This window comes from Psammomys obesus, unplaced genomic scaffold (genome assembly GCF_907164565.1).
Source record: "Psammomys obesus unplaced genomic scaffold, mPsaObe1.curated_primary_1811, whole genome shotgun sequence".
Taxonomy (NCBI): Eukaryota; Metazoa; Chordata; class Mammalia; order Rodentia; family Muridae; genus Psammomys; species Psammomys obesus.
The window spans coordinates 961,607-986,127 of NW_026596120.1; the positions used below are offsets into that span (position 1 = coordinate 961,607).

General features: G+C 45.0%; 1 protein-coding gene and 1 pseudogene across 2 annotated transcripts in view; both read right to left on the bottom strand.

The window, feature by feature from the left end:
* Positions 1-24,521, bottom strand: part of Tbc1d2b (TBC1 domain family member 2B) — a 76,093-nt gene that overhangs the window by 30,388 nt on the left and 21,184 nt on the right. For both annotated transcript variants that reach the window (XM_055629676.1, XM_055629675.1), the window contains exons 2-3: positions 23,061-23,214; positions 11,579-11,747 (exon numbers count right to left, since the gene is read on the bottom strand). In XM_055629676.1, coding sequence (XP_055485651.1) covers positions 11,579-11,747; positions 23,061-23,214 — 323 coding nt within the window. The remainder of the gene's footprint in view (positions 1-11,578; positions 11,748-23,060; positions 23,215-24,521) is intronic.
* Positions 19,826-20,518, bottom strand: LOC129693124 (40S ribosomal protein S17-like; annotated as a pseudogene).

Below are 24,521 nucleotides of genomic sequence, written 5' to 3' on the forward strand. Positions count from 1 at the left end.
CTTCCCATTACTATGTAACCCACTTGGACACTGAACTGCCATGTGAAGAGCCTTTCTTTAAAAAACAAAAACCAACCAAACAAAAATCTTTACTAAAAAAAGTTACACAGCAAAATTAATCAGACCTATCCCTCTCACTAGACTCCTGCACAGTTAGATTAGCTATTCTGGAGCTGGGGAGCGTCCCACTGGATTTTATACTCTCACCAACACATATATCTTTATGAGAACTGACTTTCTCAAGACATCAGCATTTCCTAAATGAAATTTCTGCACACAAATAGAGGAAGACACTAGAACATACACTACACTATTCATGCCAGCCACTCCTTACGCTGATGGTCACTTGATCTTCAACAAGGATATAAAGAGACTCAAGGGGGAAAATGTGACTCAAAGAACTGGTTATACATTTAGTGAAAAAATAAGCTTGAACCTCATCTCACACTCACCCCACATGCAAATAAATTAAAATATACTATAGAGATAGGTTGTGGTGAGACACCCCCGTAGTTCCAGCATTTAGGGAGCTGAGGCACCAGAATCATAAGTTCCAGGCCAGCCTCAGCTATATAGCGAGATCCTATCTCAAAACAAAAACAAACCACCCCCCCCCCAGCTAAGCTCTAAACATAAACACAAAACTTCCAGAAGAAAACAAAGGAAAAAGTACTTTTTACATTGTTAGACAGTTTTTTTTCTTTTTTTGTATGTATGTGCATATATTATGTTTGTATGTGTGCACCCATACATGTATAGGCCAAAGGTCAACTTCAAGTGTTGTTCTCAATCACTTTCCAGCTTATTTTCTGAGACAGGGTTTCTCTCTGAACCTGAGCACACTGGCTTGGCTAGGCTAGCCAATGAACTCCAAAGATCTACCTGTCTCCAGCTCCCCGTGCTGGGATTATAGGCACACATCCAGCTTTTTAAAGGGATCCTGGGGGTCCAAAACAGGTCAAGTTTACTTCCTGACTAAGCCATCTCCATAGCCCCAAGTTAGACAGACTTTCTAAAAAGAACTCAAAAAGCACAATCTATAAGACTGAATGAGAAAAATTAAGTTTATTCAAACTTTTCTCCTTTGAAAAATATTTCCAAAATATATACTTGACAGCAGGCTTATATTCAGAATATTTACGATACCCTTAAGGTAGGAGCGGCTTCTAGTGAGCCACACTATCTGAAGGGTAAACAGAACCAAAGGTACTCTATGGAGTACATGAAGCTAAGCCATGGTGTTTACTGGCTTAAGTCAGAAAATGAATGTTTGCCTTTCAGCATTTTCAATTTATGTTGGGTTTACTAGGACATAATCCTACCATGTAAGCCATCCTAAGCTGAGAAGCATCTGACTATGAATGGTTAGTAAGATAACACTGAGTTGGAGAGGTGGCTCAGCAGCTGAGAGTACTTGTTGCTCTTGCAGATGACCCTGGTGTGGTTTCTAGCACACACACAGCTGCTCACCACCATCTGTAACTCGTCATTCCAGGGTATCCAACTACTTCTGACCTTCTCACGCACTAGGCATGCATGTGGTACACAGACATACATGTAGGCAACACACACACATAAAACAGTCTAAAAATATAGTAAAGAAAAAAAAAAGCACCATTATCTAGGACAGTCAAGGCAACAAAAGAAAACAAAACGTAAAATAAAAGCACAGTTATTTATCCTATATTAGTTTAAAAATGCATCACTTAGAACAGCTAAAGTTAAAAACAACAGTAATCCCTAGTGTTCAAGAGGATGTGGAGCAACTGCAACTGGCCTGTAGTTGGTGGGAACATGAAAGAGAGATCACCTTGAACGGTTATGTCAAATGAACAATGAGTATAACAGGCTGTAGAACAAAAGAGTTCACTTAAATTCTTACAAAAGTACAGCTACAGTGAAAGAAAGCAGCTTGGAGGTTGTCTGAGGCTAGGGATTAGGGGAGGGATCACAAGGGAACATACACAAACTCTCTCCCGTCTCAGTGTAGCCCCAGCTACACAGGCCATGGATATGCAAGCCATGCTGGCTTCAAACTTGAGAGATTTGCTTGCCTCTGCCTCTCAAATGCTAGGATTACAGGCACGTGCCCTGATAGACAGCTATACATTTTGATTATTGAGGTGTTTCTATGAACTGTAATTTTTTCAACAGTCACCAGCCTGTACACCTAAAATACGTGAGTCTACAGGCAAGCCATACCTGGAGAAAAACCTGTGCATCACTGGTGTTTCCTGAGGCAGATCGAAGGTGAGAAGGGAAAGGTGATTTCCTCTCCAATTTGAACTAGACAGATGACATTCTTGTATAAAGGATCTAGGTCTCAACACTTTATTTCTGGTATATGTTGCTATGTGCATGTACACATGTATGTGCAGCTGTGTTTTCCTGTGCCTGCATGTGCGGAGACCAGATGTCAGTATCAAGTATCTGTCAGTATCAAATATCCTTCTCTATTGCCAATTACTTTTTAATTTAATTTAATTTTCCTTTCTCTCCTCCCCTAGAGAGATAGCTCAGTAGTTAAGAACACTGGCTGCTCTTCCGGAAGACCTGGGTTTAATTCCCAACAGGAACTCACATGGTGCTCACAACTGCCTATAACTCGAAATGCAGGAGGTATGGTACCCTCTTCTGGTTTCCATTGGCACAGGCATGCATGTGGTACACAGGCATAAATGCACATAAAATATTCATACTCCTAAGATAAGCATTTGACTTATTTACTGGGAGGAGGCACTCGAACCTTGTGCATGTGTGGAGGAGGCCAGAGGGCAAGTTTCCAGATCTGAGGTAATCAGGCTTGGTGGTGAACACTTTCACCTGCTTAGGCATCTCACCAGCCCTCTCCACTTTATTTTTGACTCACTGAATCTAGAATTCATTGTTGGATTGGCTGGCCAGCAAGCTTTCAGGAGCCCCTCCCCAGCACTGGGTTAGGGCTGTAGACCCTAATGCTTGGCTCTTATATGGGGCTGGGGATCTAAAACCAGGTCCTCATGTTTAGGTAGCAAGCATTTTACTTATTGAGCTGTCAAACCCCTTAAGATGTAACTTTGGCTGGCCTCGAATTCACAGATCTACTTGACTCTGCCTCCCAAAATTTGTGTTTTTAAAAGCATGGTTTACTCTTGTATTTGAATTTCACCTAAGTAATGTAAAGTTTTAGAAGAAATTATATAGCACATAGGTTCTCATACTGCTGGCAAAATATGTGAGGGTATCACTTTACACACACACACACACACACACACACAGAGTTGCAACACTGAGTCCCTAGAACCTAGTGATTACACTTGGACTGAGAGGAGAGGTAAATAAACAGTAAGCACGGTGTCATTCACAGCCTATCTTGTGGCATGTGGCTCCGTGCTCAGAGGGGATCTGTCTACACCCAGGGGAAACGAATAAGCATGCTGCTGTCAAGGTCGACTCTGGCTTCACAACACCTCAGAAACTGTGGAGAAAATGATTTCAAAATAGTTGCTCTGGAAGAAAAGGAAGTCTCAGAAATTATATATGTGAGCACCCTGGAATTCTCTCTGCCTGATAAAAGAGACCCGGCGTTATTTGATGTCCCAGTGTCTTAGCGTCCTCCTGACTTTTGCCCTAGACGTACTTTCTCTGCATTCCCCAAGTCACGAGAACCACCCCCACCACCCCGCACCAGAGCTGTGCTCTCACCTGCAGTGTGAGTGTGCCCAGCAGCTCTAGTGACATCTTCCAGGCCTGGAATTCCTTGTGTCCTGCTCTCCTACGACATGTTTCAGGGTTAAAATCTCCTTGCCATTTGGCATAGCTTCAAAGTGTGTTCTTGTTTTTTACGTGAAGAACAGTGTGTGGAGTGCACTGCCAGTGAGCGCCGTGCTGAGGGGTAAGAGCTCTGCCTGCCGCCCTTGTTCTTAAGAGTCAACACAAAAAGGAGAAATGAGAGCAGAGAAGACCCAAACTCAGCCTGGGGAGGGACAAAAGGCAGTTCCGATAACTAACTTCCACGCACTCTGCTTTCCCTAGGGTGTGTTTCTAGGCTGTCGCAAGCCCCTGCAGCTGAGGGACAGCCTCAATGCTTGGGCAGTGGAAGAATGAGACCAGCTTCAAGGTGAAGTCTCTTTCAGCTGCAGTATTATTTCATCAAACCCTGGATGAGTGTATTCCTAGCAGAACCAAGTTCTTGATTGTGCAACACACTGTGGCACCCTTTCCAAAATAAATATAATTTAAGGATATTCAAATGACACAGTAATTATATACTCAGGACTCACGGTAACCCTGATGTGTGAGTGGACTTTAGAAGCTGAGAGAAGTGTTCAGAAATGTCCCATCAAATCTCTCCAGAGTGCACAACTTCAAAAGCTACCTGAGGAGCCACATTGTGGCCAGCACCCCAAACTTTTTCAGGGTTGAGAGGCAGGGCTATGATGGAGGTTTGGACCTACAGAAGGCTGGGGACAGCAGGAGGGTAGGCTACCCCAGGGGCAGGCTTACTCCCTCCCTTTCTCCAGACAATGGTTAGAAAAACAAAACAGGAGGTACCCTCTCATAGGTCCCTCAATGAAGGTGACTCAGCGCTTCCCCTGAACTGATAAGCAGATACCACAACTAGGGAACAGGTTAAATAAACCAGGGCACATCCGTACAGATGAACTATGTGCAATGGCAGCTCCAACAGAGGGGCTGAGTTAGGTCATTCTGGGCTACACAGAGCCTCAGTGCCAAGAATCACAAGGTTGTCATCCATATTGCTGAGCTGCCCACACTGCAGGTGAGAGCACAGTTCTGGTGCAGGGTGGAGGGAGGGAGACTCATGACTTGGGGGACACAGAGAAGGCAAAAGTTGGGAGGACACTGAGGCACCAGGACAGTGAGCACTGCAGGGTCTCTTTTAACAGGCAGAGAGAATTCCAGGGCGCTTACATATGTAATTCCATTTGTAGCAGCTACTTCCGGAATGGGATTAGAAAGGCTTCATTCTTGGCATGAGCAGGCCTCTCTCTTTACAAGCATGCCTGCCTTTCACCATCAAGAAGGAACACAACTAAGAAAGAGGACAGGCTGAACGCAGCTAGTGGGTGGCTGCATTGGAGTCTGGTGGCTCTGGGCTTATCTAGGCCAGAGGGTCCAAGCTCTGTGTATGGCCAGTGTTCCAACAGGAGATAGAGAAGTGCTGAGAAGGCTGGACAGAGAGTAAGGAGAAACCAATGGAAAGTGCTGCTGTGGTGGGATAATAAGCCCACTGCCCACCATGTCCACATCTAAATCCCAGGAAAGGAACTCCGCTGTTGTGATTACAGGAAGGATCTTGAGGTGGGGAGGTCATGCTGGGCTATCTGAGGCAATGAGAAGCCTTTGGAAGGCTAACTGAGCAAAATGCATTGATCCAGGCCACGGAGAACTTGGCCCCCGCAACAAGTGGATCCAGCAGAGCCAGCAGAAGATGCAGACTGCTTCCAATCCTGTAGCTCCCAACCCCAAAGAAAATAGGAGGCTTGGGTTAGCTGCTCCTTGATGACCTTAGATGAGGCACAGACGGACACTCTCTTGGACCTGGTTTCTATACTGAGTCAGATGTCATCCCAGCCATGGTTAAGGTCTGCAAGCCACCACCATGATTTCCCTAAAGCTACAGTGGTTCTGATCATGAACAGGCCCCTGGAAGTGGAAAGGCCAGGCATTGACGTGGCAACATACACACAACCTGGCCAACCTCTTCCACCACCTTCCCTGTGTTACGCCCTACCCTCAGAAGGCCTGGTTTTGAAAACACCCATGAGGTAGCAACAAGATGACGTACCTCATCTTTTTTGGCAAAGACTGAGCTATGCCTTACAACATGGAAAACATAAACGACTCCGCCAGCGTACCAGATGTCTAGGCACTGGCTTGGCTCTGTCTTTCAAAGAGATGAGTCACCACCAGGCATAGCCCTAGATGGCAAAACCACTGGATTCCTGGGAATCTCAGTCATGTACACAACTGACGTTGCTACCAAGCTTGAGGGGTCATAAGGAAAGCAGAAAAAAAGGGCCAGGACACAGCCAGCAGCAGAACCAGCAGAAAACCAGCAGAACCTCGAAAGGTGGGCACACCTTCCCAGCAAGCTGAGCCTTCCCATGCATGTGGGGAAGGGGGCAGGAGGCTCTCCGCCTGACATGAAGGGAAGGCCCACCACGTTAACTGCCCTGAAGAGTTAGAGCAATGCCAAGAGCTGCAATGCCTGCAGCTCTGCATCCTCTAGCCCCATTGGCTGAGCACTGACAGTCAGCCAGATAGTGATTAGTGAGGCAGTGATTATTCACATATGCCACCTGACACTTCACCTGAGGTCTAATTCCTTACCTGGTGTGAACTGCATGGTGGGTAGGTTAAATGAGGAAGTCATTAAAGCAAGAAACCAAGTAAAAGTAACCACACCTTCAACGGAGGTGCCTATGCAGGAGTGTGCAAGTGGACCTGCCTGCCAGGGCTACTGGCTGCGGCGTGCCTAGCCTGGATAAGCCACACTTGTAAGATGTCACATCTCCAATCCTGTTTTGCTGCTGCTGCTTTTAACAGAATAAAAACATACACCTACAATGTAGGCCTAGAATCCTACAGGCTTTTAACAAGTTTTTTTCCCCCTGATTCCTCACAACCATTTCACCAACATTCTCTCAAAAATATTTTATTGGCTTGATTACCTTTATCAATTTTCCCCTTCAGCATCTAACTGATTTTAAATCAATAATAAATTTCTATATTTTGAAGGATTATTAAATGATTCAATCACATAATACAAAAACAGGTACAATGGGCATCCCTGGTGATTTGAAGAATGTCCCCTATATATTTGAATACTTGGTACCCAGCTGGTGGAACTCTTTGGGAAGGGCTAGGAGGTATGGCCTTGTTGGAAGAGGTATGTCACTGGGGATGGGCTTTGAAGTTTCAAAAGCCCAGGTCATTCCCATTAGCTTTCTCTGCTTCCTACTTGTGGATAAGGATGTAAGCTCTCAGCTACTGCTCTAGCACTATGCCTGCCTGCCTGCCTGCGTCATGCTCCCCACCACAATGGGGATTCTAACCCTTTGCAACTGTGAGCCCCAAATCAAACATTTTCCTTTACAAGTTGCCTTGGTTATGATACTTTATCATGACAACTGAACTAAGTAATTAAGACAGCCATCAGTTGTTAGACTCTTACAAATCTGTACTCAGTTGTGGGAGCAAGGCCCTCAAGTCTTAGACAAGTGTGAAATTTACATTCTCAGTTCACAGGGGTGTCTCATGGAAGGCCCAACTGAAGTGGTGAATACAATCAATACACACAGAAGCACAGGTCATCCTCAAAATCTGGCCACAGTTAATTTTAGTACTGGTTTAACTCCATTACAAAAACAAACCATCTGAGCCATTCCTCTTTGAGAGAAGTGGCTTTACCATTTCTAAGGTCATTCAGGTCTCTCCCGGTTGGGGCTGTAGCTCAGAGGGCACAAGCTTGCTTAGCACGTTCCTATCCCTGGAATAGTAAGAAAAGCTTCTCCACTCACCCAGATCATGTTGTTTTAACCTTCCTAAAACATGCCCACAAGTAAAAAGAAAAGATTGACTGTAACCACCTGCAACCTGTCTGAGCATCCTGCTTCTTAGAGAGCAGTCCTGTGCAGCTCCACAGTGGCTTGCCAGAGACCAAAAAAACGGCGACACCCACTTTCCTTAAAACCGAGTCCCATGTTGTTTATTCATATAAACTTGTTATCATCCAGTCCTTCTCACGAGGTATACACAGTGGCTTACACATGAGAAATGTAGGCCCAGAATGGTATGCAACTTGCCTGAAACATCGGACTGTGAAGTGGCACAGCCGAGGATTCTCTGGAGGAGTCGGCCACGCTACCCCAGCACAGCTGCTGTGGCTTCTACTGATACTAACTCCGAACTTGCTCTGAGAGTTATCACGAACAAAAGTGACATACGTTCTCTTTTCCAGGCAGAGACACTTAATACTCACTGTAAGCTCAGGGAAATGGGAAGTTCCCAGTACTACAGGCCTGTCTCCACCTCACTGACTGTCTACTCTGAGAGCAGGAGGCGATGCACAAACACCTGGCTAACTAACAGTCCTCTCCATGTGATCTTACTGTTTTATTGAGACTATCTTGCCAGGCAGCACAGGCTGGCCATTGCAGGTATCATGCCCAGTTCCCAGATATGTTCTTATGTTGAAGAGTGAAAGGAAGATGAAGTCCTCAGCAAGAGGATCTGGGGTGGCTTTCAGTTCTGTCACCCACTCCTGTAATGCAGCCTTGAGCAAGTCACTTTAATTCTCTAAGCCTCAGCTTTTTAACATGAAAAATGAAGCAAGAGTGTCTGTGGTTTCCTGACATTTCTAGGAGCATAGAACTCTTTCGTTACTGAGAAGCATGATATAGTGCAGGGCCTGGGGGAGGCAGCTCACCCTTCCCTCCTCCACTCACTTCCCCTGGAGGTTGGGAAATACTGAGTGCGGCTCTATCAGATCAGTCAGATGTCCACAAGGCAAGTGGGATTCCATGAGATGAAAGAGGCTCCCTGCCAGAGAGACAGGCAGAGGCTCTCGGATGGAGAGGAAGGAAGCAAATGGCCAGAATGTAGAGGTCCAGGGAATGAGAATTTTGGAAAACAGCTACCCAACAGACTGAGTCACACTGTTGAAAACCTCAAGTGTCAAATGAAGAGGCTGGGAGCTGCTGCACTCATGACTCTTTGATGCAGGGGTGAGCACATGGTCAGAGGCAAGAGGGGCAGGATGTGGATGGGCTGGAGCACAGCAGGTCCGGAGGGCCAAGACCGCTGCTCAGGCCAGGGGCAGAATGGACAAGCCTCATAGTGAGCTTTTTCACAAGTGCTGGTCTTCTGAAGTCTGGAGACCCCTGCCACATTCTACTCAGTTCCAATAAGAGTTATCTCTGAAGTGCTGAGAACACACACAAAATGACTTTATATACAAACAACCACAAAGGCATACATAGGAAGACGTATGCGGAGGGCAGTTGCTGCAACAGTGTCTTCTAGGACATTCTGAACACGTAGTGGGCCTGCTGGAGCACAGCTGGCTGACAGTACACTGGTCATGATTTGGGCCCTATGGTAGAGGAGAAAGCTTTCCGGTGATCTATGCACAGAGTACAAACCTTCCTACTAACTCCGATTTCCAAATCAAGCCAAGTCTTCTAAGATTCTGTGTCTACCAAATGCCCCGTTGCCAACATCTGTGAATCCTCTCCATTCAAATAGTACATACAATTCAATAATAAAAAGCCAGTGCAATTTAAAACAGGCAAAGGATCTGAATAGATCCAACATTATGCTGCTCCCAAGATGATGAATAAACGGCCACAGGAGAAAAGATGCTCAGTGTTGTTAGTCATCATGGAAATGCAAACCAATTCCACAATAAGACATCAGCCAAGTCATAGTAGTAGTATGGCTAGGATCAAAAAGATGACAGTTTGGGCTGGGGAGATGGCTCAGTAGGTAAGACTGCTCACTAGACAAGCATGAACACTTGAGAATTCATTTTTTTTTTAAAGCCAGGTGTGCTCCTGTAGCCAAAACTGTGTGTGTGTGAATACAGCTGGATCACGAGGACTATGAGGACTGTGAGTGTGTGTACCCACATTCACTAGGACTGTGTGTGTGTGTGTGTGTGCATGTGTGTGTGTGTGTAAATACAGGAGAGTAATAGCTCTAGGTCCAGAGATCTATTTCAAGGGATAAAGCAGAGATTCTGATGTTCACACATGGGTGCAGGGATGTGCACACACGTGAGTATATGACACACATACATAAAGAGCACTGCCATACACTGCTGACACACTGTGTCAGACAGAATAACTGGGACAGTCCAGCAGCTCTTTATACTCATCACAGGTCTAGCAACTGTAGGTGCTGAGCAACAGACACAAGACTGTGTCCATGTAAAAGCTTGCACACAAGTGTTTGCAGCACCACTAATTGTACAGTGAAGAAGTAGAGGGGCTGGAAAGATGGCTAAGCAATTAAGAGCATTTCTATGTTTTTGCAGAGGACCTATATGTCAGTTTGCAACTATCTGTAAGTCTAGGTCCAAGGCCTCCATTGGTTCTTACACGAAAACGCACACAGGCACACATGCATATATACGCATTAAAAAAACAAACAAACCAAGAAATGAAAAACAACTCATGTTCACCAACTAACGAACAATAATAAGCAAAATAACCAAAACCTGGCTTATGACATAGCTTCAGCTGTCAACATGACACAGTCTAGAATCATCTGGGAAGAGAGCCTCAATGAACACTGTCTAGATGAGGCTGGAGTGTGGGCAAGCCTGTGGGGGACTGTCTTGATGACAGTAGTTGATGAGGGAAGAGCCTTTGGGTCTTGGGCTATAGATAGGAGGAGGAAGTGAGCTGCACAACATGCATGCAATCCTTCCTCTCCCCTCTTGTCTGGGACTTGCCTAGCTGTTTCAGACTCTTGCTGCCCTGACTTCCCCACAATTACAGAGTGTAACTTGGAATTGTAAGCCGGGTAAATAGACTTGCTTTTGTCACAGTGCTTTTCCACAGCAGCAGGAAATGGAACTACGATAGGATACAAGGGAATATCATGTAGCCATAAAAGGAAATGATATTCTCACCACTACCTTGATACATCTTGAAAACATTATGCTAAGTGAAATTTCCGCTTACATGAAAGGTTCAGAATAAACAAATCCACACTGACACAACACAGATTAGTGGTTGCCTAGGACTGAAGGTGGGGAGGGAGGGAAGAAGGCAAGAGAGGCAGGAAAGGATTGACAAAGGCTTTCTTTTAGGGATGACAAAAATGTTCTAAAATTAAGTCAGGCCCACATATGTCTATATCGTAGACTCAGGAAGCTGAGACAGGAGGATAGCTACAAGTTCAAGACTAGGCTTGGCCATTTGGCAAGACCCCAGCTACGAAAAATAAAACAGCAAAAGAAAACCAAGCAACAACAGCAAAAACAACAACAAAATGTTATAATATTGATTGTATAACTCTGAATATATGAAAAACCACCAAATACTATATTGCAAATGGGTGAATTATATCTCAATAAGGCCTTTCTTAAAAACTAATGAAGTACAACAAATAAGACAAGCAAACAAAAACCTACCTCACTGGCCCACACACGGACAGAGAACAGAACCCCACAGCCAAGACTCTGGGCCAGTCCTGAGATTTGGGAGCAGGGTGAGGCTGGAAGAGCAACAAGCCCAGCATCTGGGAGGCCTGTGATCTCAGACACCTCCCCTCCCCCTTCAGCTAGTTTCAGTGTCTGTAAAATGCCAGGCATCTGATGTACCGCACAGAGTCAAGCAGTCAGATGAGATTATTGATGCTACTTGGCCTGGTACCAGAGACGGAGCAAACATACTGTTTAAAGCTTGAAAAAGTGGCCTATGTGAAAGTATACTGCAGAGCACAAAGACCCTTCATAAACGGAAAGTGGATTTATAATGTCACATATATACATATAACCCACATTATAACTCATTATCAGAGAGAATCCATCTTCAATAGCATATGCTACTTCCAAAAGACTCACTTGAGCTCATTACCCCACTGCTTCAGAGAGTAAAAGTTAATGGAATTCGGATGCCCGGGGGCTGGCTGTTGAGCGGCCCGGTCTCCCACCAGCTCTCCAGGGGCAGCTTCCACAGCGAGCACAGTTCTGGCTTTTTCTGCAGAAGGATTTGGGTGCTGAGAAATTATATCTGAAAAAAAAAAAAAAAAAAAAAAAAAAAGGTAAACAACTGTCAGTTAACCCAAACTTCCACAGGAAACCTGCCATCCCAGATAAAACACTGACTTGCTACACAACCTAAGAATATCAGGCAGATATATAAAAACGTGGCCCTTGTTTGGCTTTTGTGCTCCTGAGCTCTCTTTATCTTAAGAACCATGTTTCTCAAGGTCAGATTACGAGGTGCTTTATGACCACCAAAATTGACAGTGTTGGTCCAGGGAGAGAAAAAGCCTAGAGTTGCCCTCTAGTCTTGTTGATGAGTAACTATGTGGCAGGGTCCACACATCTTTATTGATAAGGAACAATTTCCAGGATTAAAGTGTTGTTTAAAATAGTAAGTGTGGATCAGAACTGTATACTCTATTTATTCATTTCTTCTAGGAAAATAGAGATTATGGATATGAATGTTTTCTAGTATGTATAAACTGTGACGGCAATAAGATAAGTTTTCTCACAGCACATCAGCTCAGTAAACTCACAGGTAAAAGCACTGATACCCAAACATGACTCAAGTTCAAAACTTTTCTTTAAAATATAAGCTTTGGGGACCGTGGAGTTGGCTCAGTGGTTAAGAGCACTGGCTGCTCTTGTAAAGGATCGAAGTTCAGTTCCTGGCACCTACATGGCAGCTCACAACTGTCTGTTAACTCCAGTTCCAGAAGATGTGATGCTCTCTCTTGGCTTGGAAGGGGTACTGCAGTCATGTAGAACCCAAACACACCACACCACACCCTGCCCCCAGCCAAACACTCATACACATAAATAAAATTCTTTTGTATAAAATGTAACATCTAAAGATGTTCCAGCTTGAAATACTACAATGCCCAAAATTTACCTAAAAATATCATTTATAGCTTAAATAATATTTGCTTCAAATAACATGCTAATCATTTCAAAATTATAAAAGCAGGTAGGAATAGGAAATAAAATGTTATAAAAAATAGTAACTGATGAAGCCATCTACCAAACATGAAGATAATACTGTTACTCATTTTGCATCATGTTTAAAGAAATATTTCTACAATCTAAACATTTTGTATTTTTCCCAGTGGTAATGTCTGAGAACAAGGAATATTTGCTAATAGAACTTCATGTTATTTCATAATAATCAACTTGGTCTACATGTCTTTGTTGTTATGAAACAAAATCCCAAATGTCTATTTTACCAATACAGACCCAGGAGCCAGATTCTGGAGTAAAAGCCTACTAGCTCAGAGAGGCAGAGAAAGCACCCAGCTGACCTTCCTACGCAATCGATGTCCCAGAAGGAGAAAAAGCCCTTTCTCCTTCTCCACCTTGTCTTAAATACCCTTCAACTCTATGTCCCTCCTTCCTGTGTTTTCATATGTTTACTCCCTATCAACTGGTTGTTTGCTCTACCTCTTGACATTTGGTTGGCTTTACTTAGCTATTGTTTACAGAAAGCTCTTGGGTTAAAGGTGTGTGCTAGGGCTGAGCCACACCACAACAACAGGTTTTTCTAGTTCACAATCTCAAGGTTCAGAATGTGATCAAATATCCTGCAACATGTCTTTTTAACAAAATATTTACAATATTAATACAAAAACACAATTAGAGTAGAACTGCTAGCCACCGACAGCCAAGAAGAAAATTAGTTTCTAATTGCACTAGCATACCCGAGGGCTGCTTAGGACTGGTCTCCACAAAAGACTCATCAAGACATCCTGGACAGCAGTAATTCTTAGAAACAGATGTCCCACTTGGGAATCCTTTGCATGGGCTTTCACTTTATAGGCAGGTCACCACCTTGACTATTGTGTCAGTGGAAAAGGCTCCAAGAATGCCCTGTGAAAGCATCCTGAGTGTGACAGGAATAAAGAACTGCTTTCTGTCAGGGGGAACAAGACACAGGCTATGCGTATGTTATCATGTCTTAAGCACTAAGAGAATAGTACCAATGACACAGAGCTGTTACCCTGATGGAGAATTCTTTCAGAAAGGTCAGCATGGCAAGCTCCCAGTCACCACAGAACACATAAAGTCCTGGTAGTCAGACCCTCACTCTGGGCTTCAGCGTTCCAGGAGACATCTGGGGACTGCTGGAGAGGGAGAGGGGTAGGCAGGGTGGCCCTCTACACTTAAATGCTGCGGTCCCCGTTAAGACTTCATTTGGAAAGAGTATCTAATAAGCAAAGGTGAAAAGTTCACACACCACTAATTCAGCCCAAACTTTAGCTACTGTGTCAGGACACTAAAACCCTGAGTCAGGGGTAACAGTCACCTGCCTTGGCAGTGATCAGAGGCTAGGAAGCAGAGGAGACTCAGCTGCTCAGAACCTCACAGCCAAAACAGCGAGCACTCACCATCCGCGAGTACTAGCGTTACTCCACAGGCTCATAGAGATGGAGGCTCTACACTTTACTTCAGAGGAAGGCAGCGCTGTCCCACAGACTTCCTGAAGGCTGGTCTCCTACAGGCTCAGCTTGAGTAAGAGCACGGCAGTTCTAAGCCTAGCCAGGAAGTAAGCAACCAACTGCGCTCCTTGCTACAGTCAGCAGGTGCAGTATCCTGTGTGGGCTGGCAGTGATGTCGTGAGGCCCCTCAGGAGCAAGGGCTGTCACCCTCGGATGTGGCCAACTACCTGTTATCACAAAACCCCCACGGCTTGCAGCAACCCACAGTCCACCCAGGAAGGACTTTAGAGGAGGGGGAGGGGGCAGAGAGGGTCTTCAGGCAGATCATGGAAGAACACACTGCAAAAATTATTTCTACTGGGGCTTGTTTAGAAACAATCTCTGAAAGTTACCACTTTACCTGGGGAAAAAAAAAAAGAAAAAGAAAAAAAGCAATTTCCTAATTTCCTAGCTGAGTATGTGTATTCATTTATTTATTTGATTATTAATTTTTATGTGTTTAAGTACTTTATCTGTATAAGTATGTTTACTATATATATGCCTGATACCCATGGAGATCAGAAAAGGGAATCAATTCCCTTGGAACTGGAATTATGGATGGGTTATGAAACCTCATGTGGGTATTGGGAACTGAAATCAGGTTCTTTTGAAGAGCAGCAAGTGTCTTTAACTGCTAAACCATCTCTCCAGCCCCGAGTTTATTTTTATGATTATTGCAGTGTCAGTTTGTTTTTGTCTGTTTTTGTGGAGCTGCCGGCTTCTCTTCAGTGTGTGCCATAACATTAGGGTGCAGGAAGCCTATGGAAGAACAGGGGTGGGGCTGCTTAGGCCATGTCCTTTGTCTTGCAACTGAAGTGGGAAAGAAAATCTGCCTTGGAAGGTGTCCTCTGTTCTTTTTAGGCATTTCCAGTGCCTGATGAAACCTTGGAAGGAGCTTAGATTGTGACTCTGCCCTTCCAGAGCCCTATTCCATGGCAAGCCCTTGGATGCCAGTGACCAGAGGCAGTCTCTGCTCCCCTGAAATGCTCAGTTTCCAGTCAAAGCTCTCCCACTAGAGTGCCTACACTCACCTTGCCGGAGACCCCTGTATGCAGCAAAGAACATGCATGTCCCAGAGTTTCCATGGGGAAGAACACTGGGAGATGGCCGTTCACCCCACGCCAGTGTTGGAGAGCAAGGAACTGGCATCACCATAGTAGGTAGGGAAGAACTGGATACAGTTAATGAGGATTAGGATCTTGTGCTAAAGGACAAAACTCCACCACAGAGCTACCATCCTAGCTGCCGAAAGGCTTTTGAATGAAACTGAGTTTTGATCTAGATTGGGAAGGGGTGAGTAGCCAGAAGGAGCAGGGTTATCTTTGTGAAACTGCAGTTCCCATGGTGAGACAGGCCACAGGGTTCTGAGAGCCCCCAGGTTGAACTAGCCTATGTGCCTAAGTCAAGGCTCGACCATCTGTCCATGTTCCCCCCTAAACATAGCCTGAGACCTGATTCACTAATATCAAATAACTAACACCTAGCCACAGAACGGCTCAAGTGAAATGGGTAACATAGCTGGCTGAATGCCTAATGACAGTAATGACATTCTTGCTATGAGGCAAGAATGGCTTCCTGTGGGCTGAGGAAACTAAGCAGGAGGTGGCAGAGGCCTCCACAGCTCTCAATGAACTGATGCTTATGGTTCCCCCGGCTTCTCTCTTCCTGCCATTTCCTGGTAAGTCCTCTGAATTAGGAGGGGTATACTAGACTCAGCTTCTCTCGATTCACTCCCATTCCTCCCTGCTCTTCAGCAATCTCAGCCCCAGCTGCCATCTATACTCATGGAACCGCTGCCTTCACCTGTATAGACTCAAACCTACAGCCAGGTTCCAGATGCCTCCATGGGACCAAACCCTGGCTAGTTCGAGGCAGTTTCCTTTCAAAGGTTCCTCCTCCGGGCCTCCAGAGGCTCCTGCACACAGAGCTGGATTTTCACTCCACGTATCATCTCCCCCTTGCCCTCTCGCCCACAGCCTGACTTCCAAAGAACCTGGCTCTGAGAACATCTTGTTTCCTTAAGGGGATGTTGGGATGTGCTGAACCATGGCAATACACGCCTGTCAGAGACAACACTGCTGACCGCCATGGCTCATATGTAAAATACTGCATGGTATTTCATAGCATTTCACAAACATGGTAACAGAGACACAACTGTGATCACTGCACAGGACTGTGGCATTAGAGGACGGAGCATGACTACTGCGATGCTAGTGGCAGCTCTCTGCCCACCCACAGGCCTCCTTGCAGCCCAAAGGTGGTTCTCGGCCTGTGGGCCATGACCCCTTCTGTGGTGGTAGTGATGTCGAACAGCCCTTTCACAGGGGCCAACTAGCAAAATTGCAGTTATGAAACAGCAACAAAAATAAGTTGATGGTTGGGGGTCACCACCACACAAGGATCTGCATTAAAGGGTCGTAGCATTAGGGAAGCTGAGACCCACTGGCCTAGAGGGACCCCTGCCCACGCTGCTGAGTCCGCCTGCTCACGGGGAGCCACAGAAGGTGTGACGGTTACAGGAGGTGCTGCACGGCTGCAGAGGAAGTGTGTGGTCACCTCAAGCTGTTTTCGCAATTTTCTTACCAAATTCCACCCATAGAAAGGCAGTCTGCCTGAGGCGCAGACTCACCTCCCCTGGACTAACTCACATGGTGGGGGGCAGAGAAGACAGGGTGGTAAGTATTTTCACATGGCTGATTCCCAAGAAGTCTTGCCACGAGCCAGGTCCTACCAAGAAGGAAGTAAACGAGTGGACTGGACATCTAGATTCCGTATTCAGTATGTGGATCCTCAAATGCTATGAAAACCTGTAGGCAGACCCTTGATTCTTAAAGGCTATAAAGATCTCTACATGTAGATAGTTGTTCTGCATCTACATCCTTCCAAAGTAATAATTTGAAGCTAGGTCCTTATCCAACAGACAGTGGGGAATGGTGCTTGAGGCACACCTCAGAAGCCAAGCTGTGAAGGAATAACAGAACACATAAAGAGGCACAAAGTCACCCCACTCTCTAACGCCTGACTGAAAACTGAAAAACCTTACTATAAAGGCACAAAATACAGAAACACAGGCAGTTATGTGCCCGTGCCAGCTCACAAGCAGCTGTTCATGCCAGCTTCTCAGGAGCCTGTGGTCTTAATGGCCATGTGCCCAGCTGAAGTACTCAGCTCCCCCTATTCCCTTCCAGGGATCTGATATAGACACGAGGAATAGCCATGTGAGAGTCATTGCTAATGAGAAGCTGAAGGCTTCTGTGGAAGTGTCCTCCTGTGATATGAGGAGACAGTGAGCAAGAGTCAGAAAGTTAGTCCTAAGAATGGGCCAGTTGGACGTGGTTTAGGATGGAGAGCTCTAGCTTTGAATTGTCTGCGAGAAAAATTAATAATGTTCTTGTTAATCCAGTTTCCTATTAAATGCAGTGAAACACCTATTCATAACCACATTATCAGGTACATGTGTGTGCGCACGCGTGGGTATTTTCTCTACCCTTGGCAATATGCTTTCCCTTTCAATCCTTGCAATATGGGCAGTGGACACACTTCGCTTGCACGGCAGTGTACTCCTGTAGTTGTGGTAAGTGGCCCGCTAACAGCCCGACGACCAGTAGATATCAAAGCCTTCAAGCCAGGCCCACAAGGCTTCCAGGCAGGATCACCTTCCAAGATCAGCACTTGGTTCTCCATGCAAAGTGTTAATTCTTTCTGGCCTTCTCTATGCTGACTTTGGGTGCCTTAATTTTTATGTGTTTAAGTACACATAAACTTGCAATCATGCAACTTTGGGTCATGATGGGTGGACACTCAGACTAGAGATGAAAGTGTTCAGCTGGGAGAGGTGACTGGGTGACTAGGGGACAACAGTAGGACAAGTTTTATATTTCATGCAAATCAGTGTTATGAAAACCAGTCATCTTTCATTCAAGCTAGGGTGGGCCATTAACCATAGCACGGCTACAGAATATTACAGGACACTGCTATATAACCACAAAATTTATCTTTTAGCCAGTTTCTCCCTCTGACGATGAAATGAAGCGGTCTAAAATACAGCCTTCTCTTTAGAAAGATTTATGTGTGTATGTCATTGTGTATATGCCATGTGTGTACAGGTGCTCACAGAGACCAGAAGTGGGCACTGGATCCCCTGGAACTGGATTACAGGTAGTTGTGAGCCAACTGACATGATTGCTGGGAACAAACTGAGGTTCTCTGGAGGAGCAACCCGCATTCTTTTTTTTTTCCTTATCTTGCTCAAGATATTTTTATTTTTTATTATATATTTATTCATTATATATTTCATTAAATATTCACTATATTTATTCATTATATTCTGATTGAAGGCCCCTCCCTCAACTCCTCCCAGTCCCACCCTCCCTCCATCTTCTCCCATTCCCTTCCCCTAGGGAGTTCTCCTTTACCATCTGTCCATAGCTTATCAAGTCTCTTTAGGACTGCCTGGATCCTCTTTCTCTGTGGCCTGGCAAGACTGCATTGCCAAGGGGAAGTTGATCAACAATCATGCAACTGAGTTCATGTCAGAGATAGCCCCTGCTTCCCTTACTCGGAGATCCACATAGACACTGAGCTGCCAATCAGCTACATCTGAGCAGGGGGTCTAGTTCCTCTCCATGTATGGTCCTTGGTTGGTGCATCCCGTCTCTGCAGGACCAGCTTTGTTGGTCTCCTGCAACAAGCATTCCTTTTTTTAAATTAAATTTTTATTTATATTAGTTATTGTTTTATTTGCTTTGTATCCCAGCCCCCTCCCATTCCCTCCCAATCCTGCCTTCCGTTCTTCCTTCTCTCTAAGTCCACTGATAGGGAGGTCCTCCTCCCCTTCCATCTGACCCTAGCTTATCAGGTCTCATCAGGACTGGCTGCAATGTTCTCTTCTGTGGCCTGGCAAGGATGTTACTCCCTCGAAGGGGGGGTGGGGATCAAAGAGCCAGCCACTGAGTTCTTGTCAGAGACAGTACCCACTTGGGATACTGAGCTGCCATGGGCCACATCTGTGAAGGGGTTCTAGGTTATATCCATGAATGGACCTTGGTTGGAGTGTTAGTCTCAGAAAAGACCCTTGAGCCCAGATAGTTTGGTTCTGTTGCTCTTCTTGTAGAGCTCCTGTCCTCTCCAGGTCTTACTATCTCCCCTTTCTTTCGTAAGATTCCCTGTACTCTGCCCAAAGTTTGGTTATGAGTCTCAACATCTGTTTTGATACACTGCTAGGTAGAGTCTTTCAGAGGCCCTCTATGGTAGGCTCCTATCCTGTTTCATGTTTTCTCCTTCTTCCAATATCCATCCCATTTGTCTTTCTGAGTGAGGATTGATCGTCTTACCCAGGATCCTCCTTCTTGTTTAGCTTCTTTAGGTGTATAGATTTCAGTATGTTTATCCTATCTTATGTAGGTCTAGTATCCACTTATAAGTGAGTATATACTGTGTGTCTTTCTGCTTCTGGGATATCTCACTCAGGATAATCTTTTCTAGATCCCACCATTTGCCTGCAAATTTCATGATTTCCTGCAACAAGCATTCTTAACCACTGAGCCATCTCGCCAGCCCCCAGTCTTCTTGACTTTCTACTCTAGAATTTTTTTCTTGTTTTCGTGTTTATTGAAAATATGACAGAACAGATTTAAACAGCTCCACATGGTGTTTTGAAATTCATCCCAACTGTAGGATGAGTGACCTGCAAGTTGGAGAGACTGCCGAAATCCAAGCTTTAGCATTTCCTTGGTGTCAGGATCTACCTAAATGATCTCCTGAGCTAGAGCTGAGACCTCAGGAGCATAATTATCTCTTCTTTCTCTCTTCTTCCTGTAACCTGATAGCGATTCCTCTCACAGGACCTCTCTGAACCCGCTTCATTAGATTCATGACACAGCTGTCTATCTGGTTGTGGAGTTTCTTGCTAGGGATAATGGCAAGCTCTTGCACGCACACACTTGTTGGTGTGAAAGTCATTATCCAGGCATATATAGTATTTCTCAATGATGACCAGGGCCGCCTTCTTCACAGCCTTGGTGCCCACACGGCCTACGTTGGCAGATCTCAGTAAAAGAGCTCTACTCTGGAATTTTTCGCTTTTTAGATAGCTATGGGTTTTAAAGCTATCTAGAATTTCGAAGCTATTTAAGGTTAGTCATTTCTATACACACCATTTTCAAAACTCCATTGTGCTTTAGGTGAAAATCTCACATTTAAGCCAGCCAGCAGGTTCTCCCAGTTTGTTCCAGGGCTGGCTGGGCCTCCAGGTTTGGCTTGGCTGACCCCTGCAGCCCTACTGACCTGCAGCAGTGTGGAAAGGGCTCTTCTCTGACTCTTCCATTTCATCTCCCTTTCTGTCCCTTTACTGGCTGAATCCTGGCCATCGTGTCCTTAGAGAGACCCCCAACAACCCCTCGAAGGGCCCAGGTTGCCCTGCACTTGCCCTCATTGACACTTCCTGCATGTCTCTGCATAAACATTCTGGCTGATGGGGACACTTGAGGGGAGAAATCTCGGCCCACCTCAGGCACTTGCTGAATGAACAAATAGCATGGCACAAACTCTAAATTCCCATAGCTAGAATCCCCAAACCAGAAAAGAGAACCAAATGTTAGCTAAAGATGCTTCTTCTGGCTTCCCAACCTAACCATTCTGGTTTGCAAGGAGGCAGGAAAAACATAACAGAGGGACTCCAAGACTAGGTGCTTCCACTTTACCCTCCTTTCAGCTACACATCTGAGTCCTTGCTTGAGAGGAGTGATCTATGTCCCCAGAGTGAAAGCAAATGGAGTATCTTCAGTGAAAAAGGCATAAGCCACCAGCATGGGGGCTCTCTGTGGCTTTATAGTTTCTTTCCACGGTCCCGAGTGATCCTGAAACTGATACAGAGCTTCTTCTCATGGAAAGAACACTAATGGTGGCTTCTGAATACTTCAGTCTATTGGCTAGGAGCAGAAGCAGGAGGATTAGGAGTTCCAGGTTATCACTTAGTTTCAAAGTGAGTTTGAGGCTAGCCTGGGCTACATGAGACTCTCTCAAAAACCTACAACAAAACAAAACAAAAATAAAGATGCAGCTCAGTTGATACAGTGCTTGCATACCATATTCCAGTGTCCCATAAACCAGTGTAGTAGTACAAACATGTAATCTAGCATGGAGAGGTTGAAGCAGGAGGAGTGGGAGTCCAAGGCTAGCCTACAGTGTCTGCCTCAAAAGAATGAAAATAAAAATTAATTAATTAAAAAAACAAAAACAAAACTATGCCTCAGGAAACAGTAAGCCACTTCTAAAGCAGAAGGGGCCATGCTCTTGAATATAAAGGCTTCCTCTCTACTCTTAGGAAAATTAGAATGGTAAGACTCCATGACAAGGGCTCCTAGAAAAACATCCACAGGTGCAAACACGCAATATCCTCTCACTGACAAGATAGACAGTCCACTAAAAAAAAAACACCTAACTGGGAAAAGCAAGGCTGGCAAATCCGAGAGCGTAAGATAGTGACTGAGTCCAGAGAAAGCAGCTACTATGTGCTCAGAGAGCACATGTCACTGCCCTTGCTTTGCTGAACGGAGGGTCCCACATGCTTTATGGAGTGCAGACCACAACTTTTCACAGAAGTGCTACAACAAACCCTGTGCTGGTTTCAGTTTTAATGCACATTCTTTTGTAGTGTTAGTACAGGCCAGGCATGGTGTCACACACCTTTAATCCCTGCACTCCGGAGGCAGAGGGAGGCAGATCTCTATGAGTTTAAAGTCAGCTTGGTTTACATAGTGAGTTCAGGCTAACCAAGGCTACATAGTTATATCCTGTCTCAAAAAATAAAAAAAAAACAAAACCAAAAAACAAACAAAAAAACCCAACCAAACCAACCAACCAAACAAACAAAAAACCCAAAAAACCAACAAAACAAAACAAAACAAAACAAAACAAAAACTAGGAATGCTAATACAAGCCTGGCAAGATATCTCAGTGAGTAAATGTGCTTGTTGCTGAGGATATGATATGACTTGAATTCATCTCCGGGACCCACATGGTAAAAGGAGAAAAGTGACACCTGAAAGTTGTCCTCTGACCTTTATATATGCTCACCATACCACATACAGGGGTGCGCGCGCGCGCACACACACACACACACACACACACACACACACACGTGCACGAATATAATTTTAAGTGGCTAATACAATGCCCTGGCCATTTTAGAGCTCATTTAAGGGCTTAGGAGCTCCAGGCTTGTTGTAACAAGCTAACAGAAGGATGCCACAAAAAGCAGCCTCACCCTATAGCCTTTGGAGGGGGAGAGGTAGGTCAGTAAGATGGTTTGCAAATAACTGACTCATTCTTTCTAGAGGGCTCAATACAATTAAAAGTCATGGGAAGATCATGGTGTTTAGATTTTGCTTTTCAAGTATAAAAGCACATTCTCACTTGGGTGCCAATGGCCAGGACTTACTAGAACCTATGAAAATGCCATGAAACTGGAATAAAACAGAATCAGTGCTTGGCTGTTAAAGCCTTCCTAAGAATACTAGAAAATAACCAGTGGAATGCCACATTCAAAATACAAAGCTTCAGAAAGTTGGTCCAAACATGAATACAATGAATACATAGGTGAGTGTACCTCATCTTTAATTATGGCAGGAAGTGGGCCAGCCTTGTAGTCAAATATGCTTGGATCAGCCTTGCCTGGCCACCCAGGCTAGTACTAGCTTGAAAATGGCTGTCCCTGGAGCAGTTGGCATTATGGACTGCAGTACATTCATAAAAGATTGACATTATTTTCATTCTGAGTTCATTTTCACCCACTGCTAATTTGAATTGCTGTGTCAAATGGCTATCTACCTGAAAGAACAGATATGGAACCTTCTACTGTGTCTTACCTGTGTTATCTCTGGCTACAAGCCCCTTAGGAAAATCCCCTAGAGTTGGGGAAGTCCCACTGTCCCACTTCACCATGTCGAGGCTGTTGCAATACTCCCATCTTTTCTGCTGAAGCTCCTGTAGCCAGTAAGTCATGAGCTCACGATTAGGAGCCTAGAATGAGGGAGAGGAAGCAGTTATAACCACCAGTAAAATAAAGGGCTAAAAAAGTCTATGTACAAACTGTGCATATGGAAGAGAGTAGGATTAAGGCAACAGCAACTAGGTTGCCTAGGAGAACATACTTGTAAGACCCTGCTGCTGAAAAACCAACTACACACTTCAGATACACAACGCAGAAATGAAGCTGAACAGAGCCGAAGCATTCTTCCTGCTTTCTAGCTTTCATTTTTCTGAGCCAGGCAGCTGGGGAGAAAAGCCATCAACAGTGTTACCCAGATGTGAACCCCGAGAGGTACACCACCAGCCTGAAAGGTACAATAGGCTTACTGGTGCAACTCTGGCATAATTACAATAGGTGTAACCAACTACTTTTTGTTAGGCTTTGAGGCCTGCTCCACAGTGGGGAACCCATGCTGATACTATAAACCTAGTCAAGAGCCCCTTGCTGAGGCACTCACAGGCCCCAGAAAGGAATCTACTACTATTGTTTTGCTTTCTAAACACTCATATGTATACCTGCAGATTAGTGCAGCTCTCAGCCTTGGTCAGAGAAACTTCCTACAGCTGTGGGCGGCAGTTAATGAGGGAGCACGGCTGTCCAAAATACCAAGAGTTGGTGATGGGGCTGTACTCAGCCCTAAACAGGATATCTGAATCACCCTCTGGCTCAGACAGCATCGTATGTTGAAGAGGGAGTGGAGAGAATATTAAGGGCCAGAGCCTAAGGAAAGATGCTACAAAAAAACATGGATAGGGAGGGCTCATGAGGCCCCACAGTTAATGGGGCTTTCCTCAGAGATGCAGTCACTGAGAAGTTGCGCTTGCTCTGGTAAATAATCTCCTGCCCGTGCTCACCTAAGTAACTCTAATTAAACTTGGTGGGTCACACACAAAGAGACATGAAGAAGGGTTTCAGCAGGAGAAGGAGGGGGAAGAGGGAGGGGGATACAAGAGAACCACCGGGGCAAAGATGACTAAACTCACTGTCTATACACATATACACGCATATACATATATATGAACTTGTCAAAGAATATATATATGTGTGTGTGTGTGTATATATATATATATTTAAAGTAAGGCAAGAGCAGCAGAATGGCTTAGCAGGCGAAGCCAGGTAAGCCTGGAGACCCCCGTTTGACCCCACATAAAGTTGGAAGGAGAGATCCCACTCCCAACGGTTGTCCACTGCACCACTGCATGTGAGCACTCTCTCACACACATCATAGACGCGCAGATGCACAATACCTGACACACACACACACACACACACACACACACACACACACACACACACA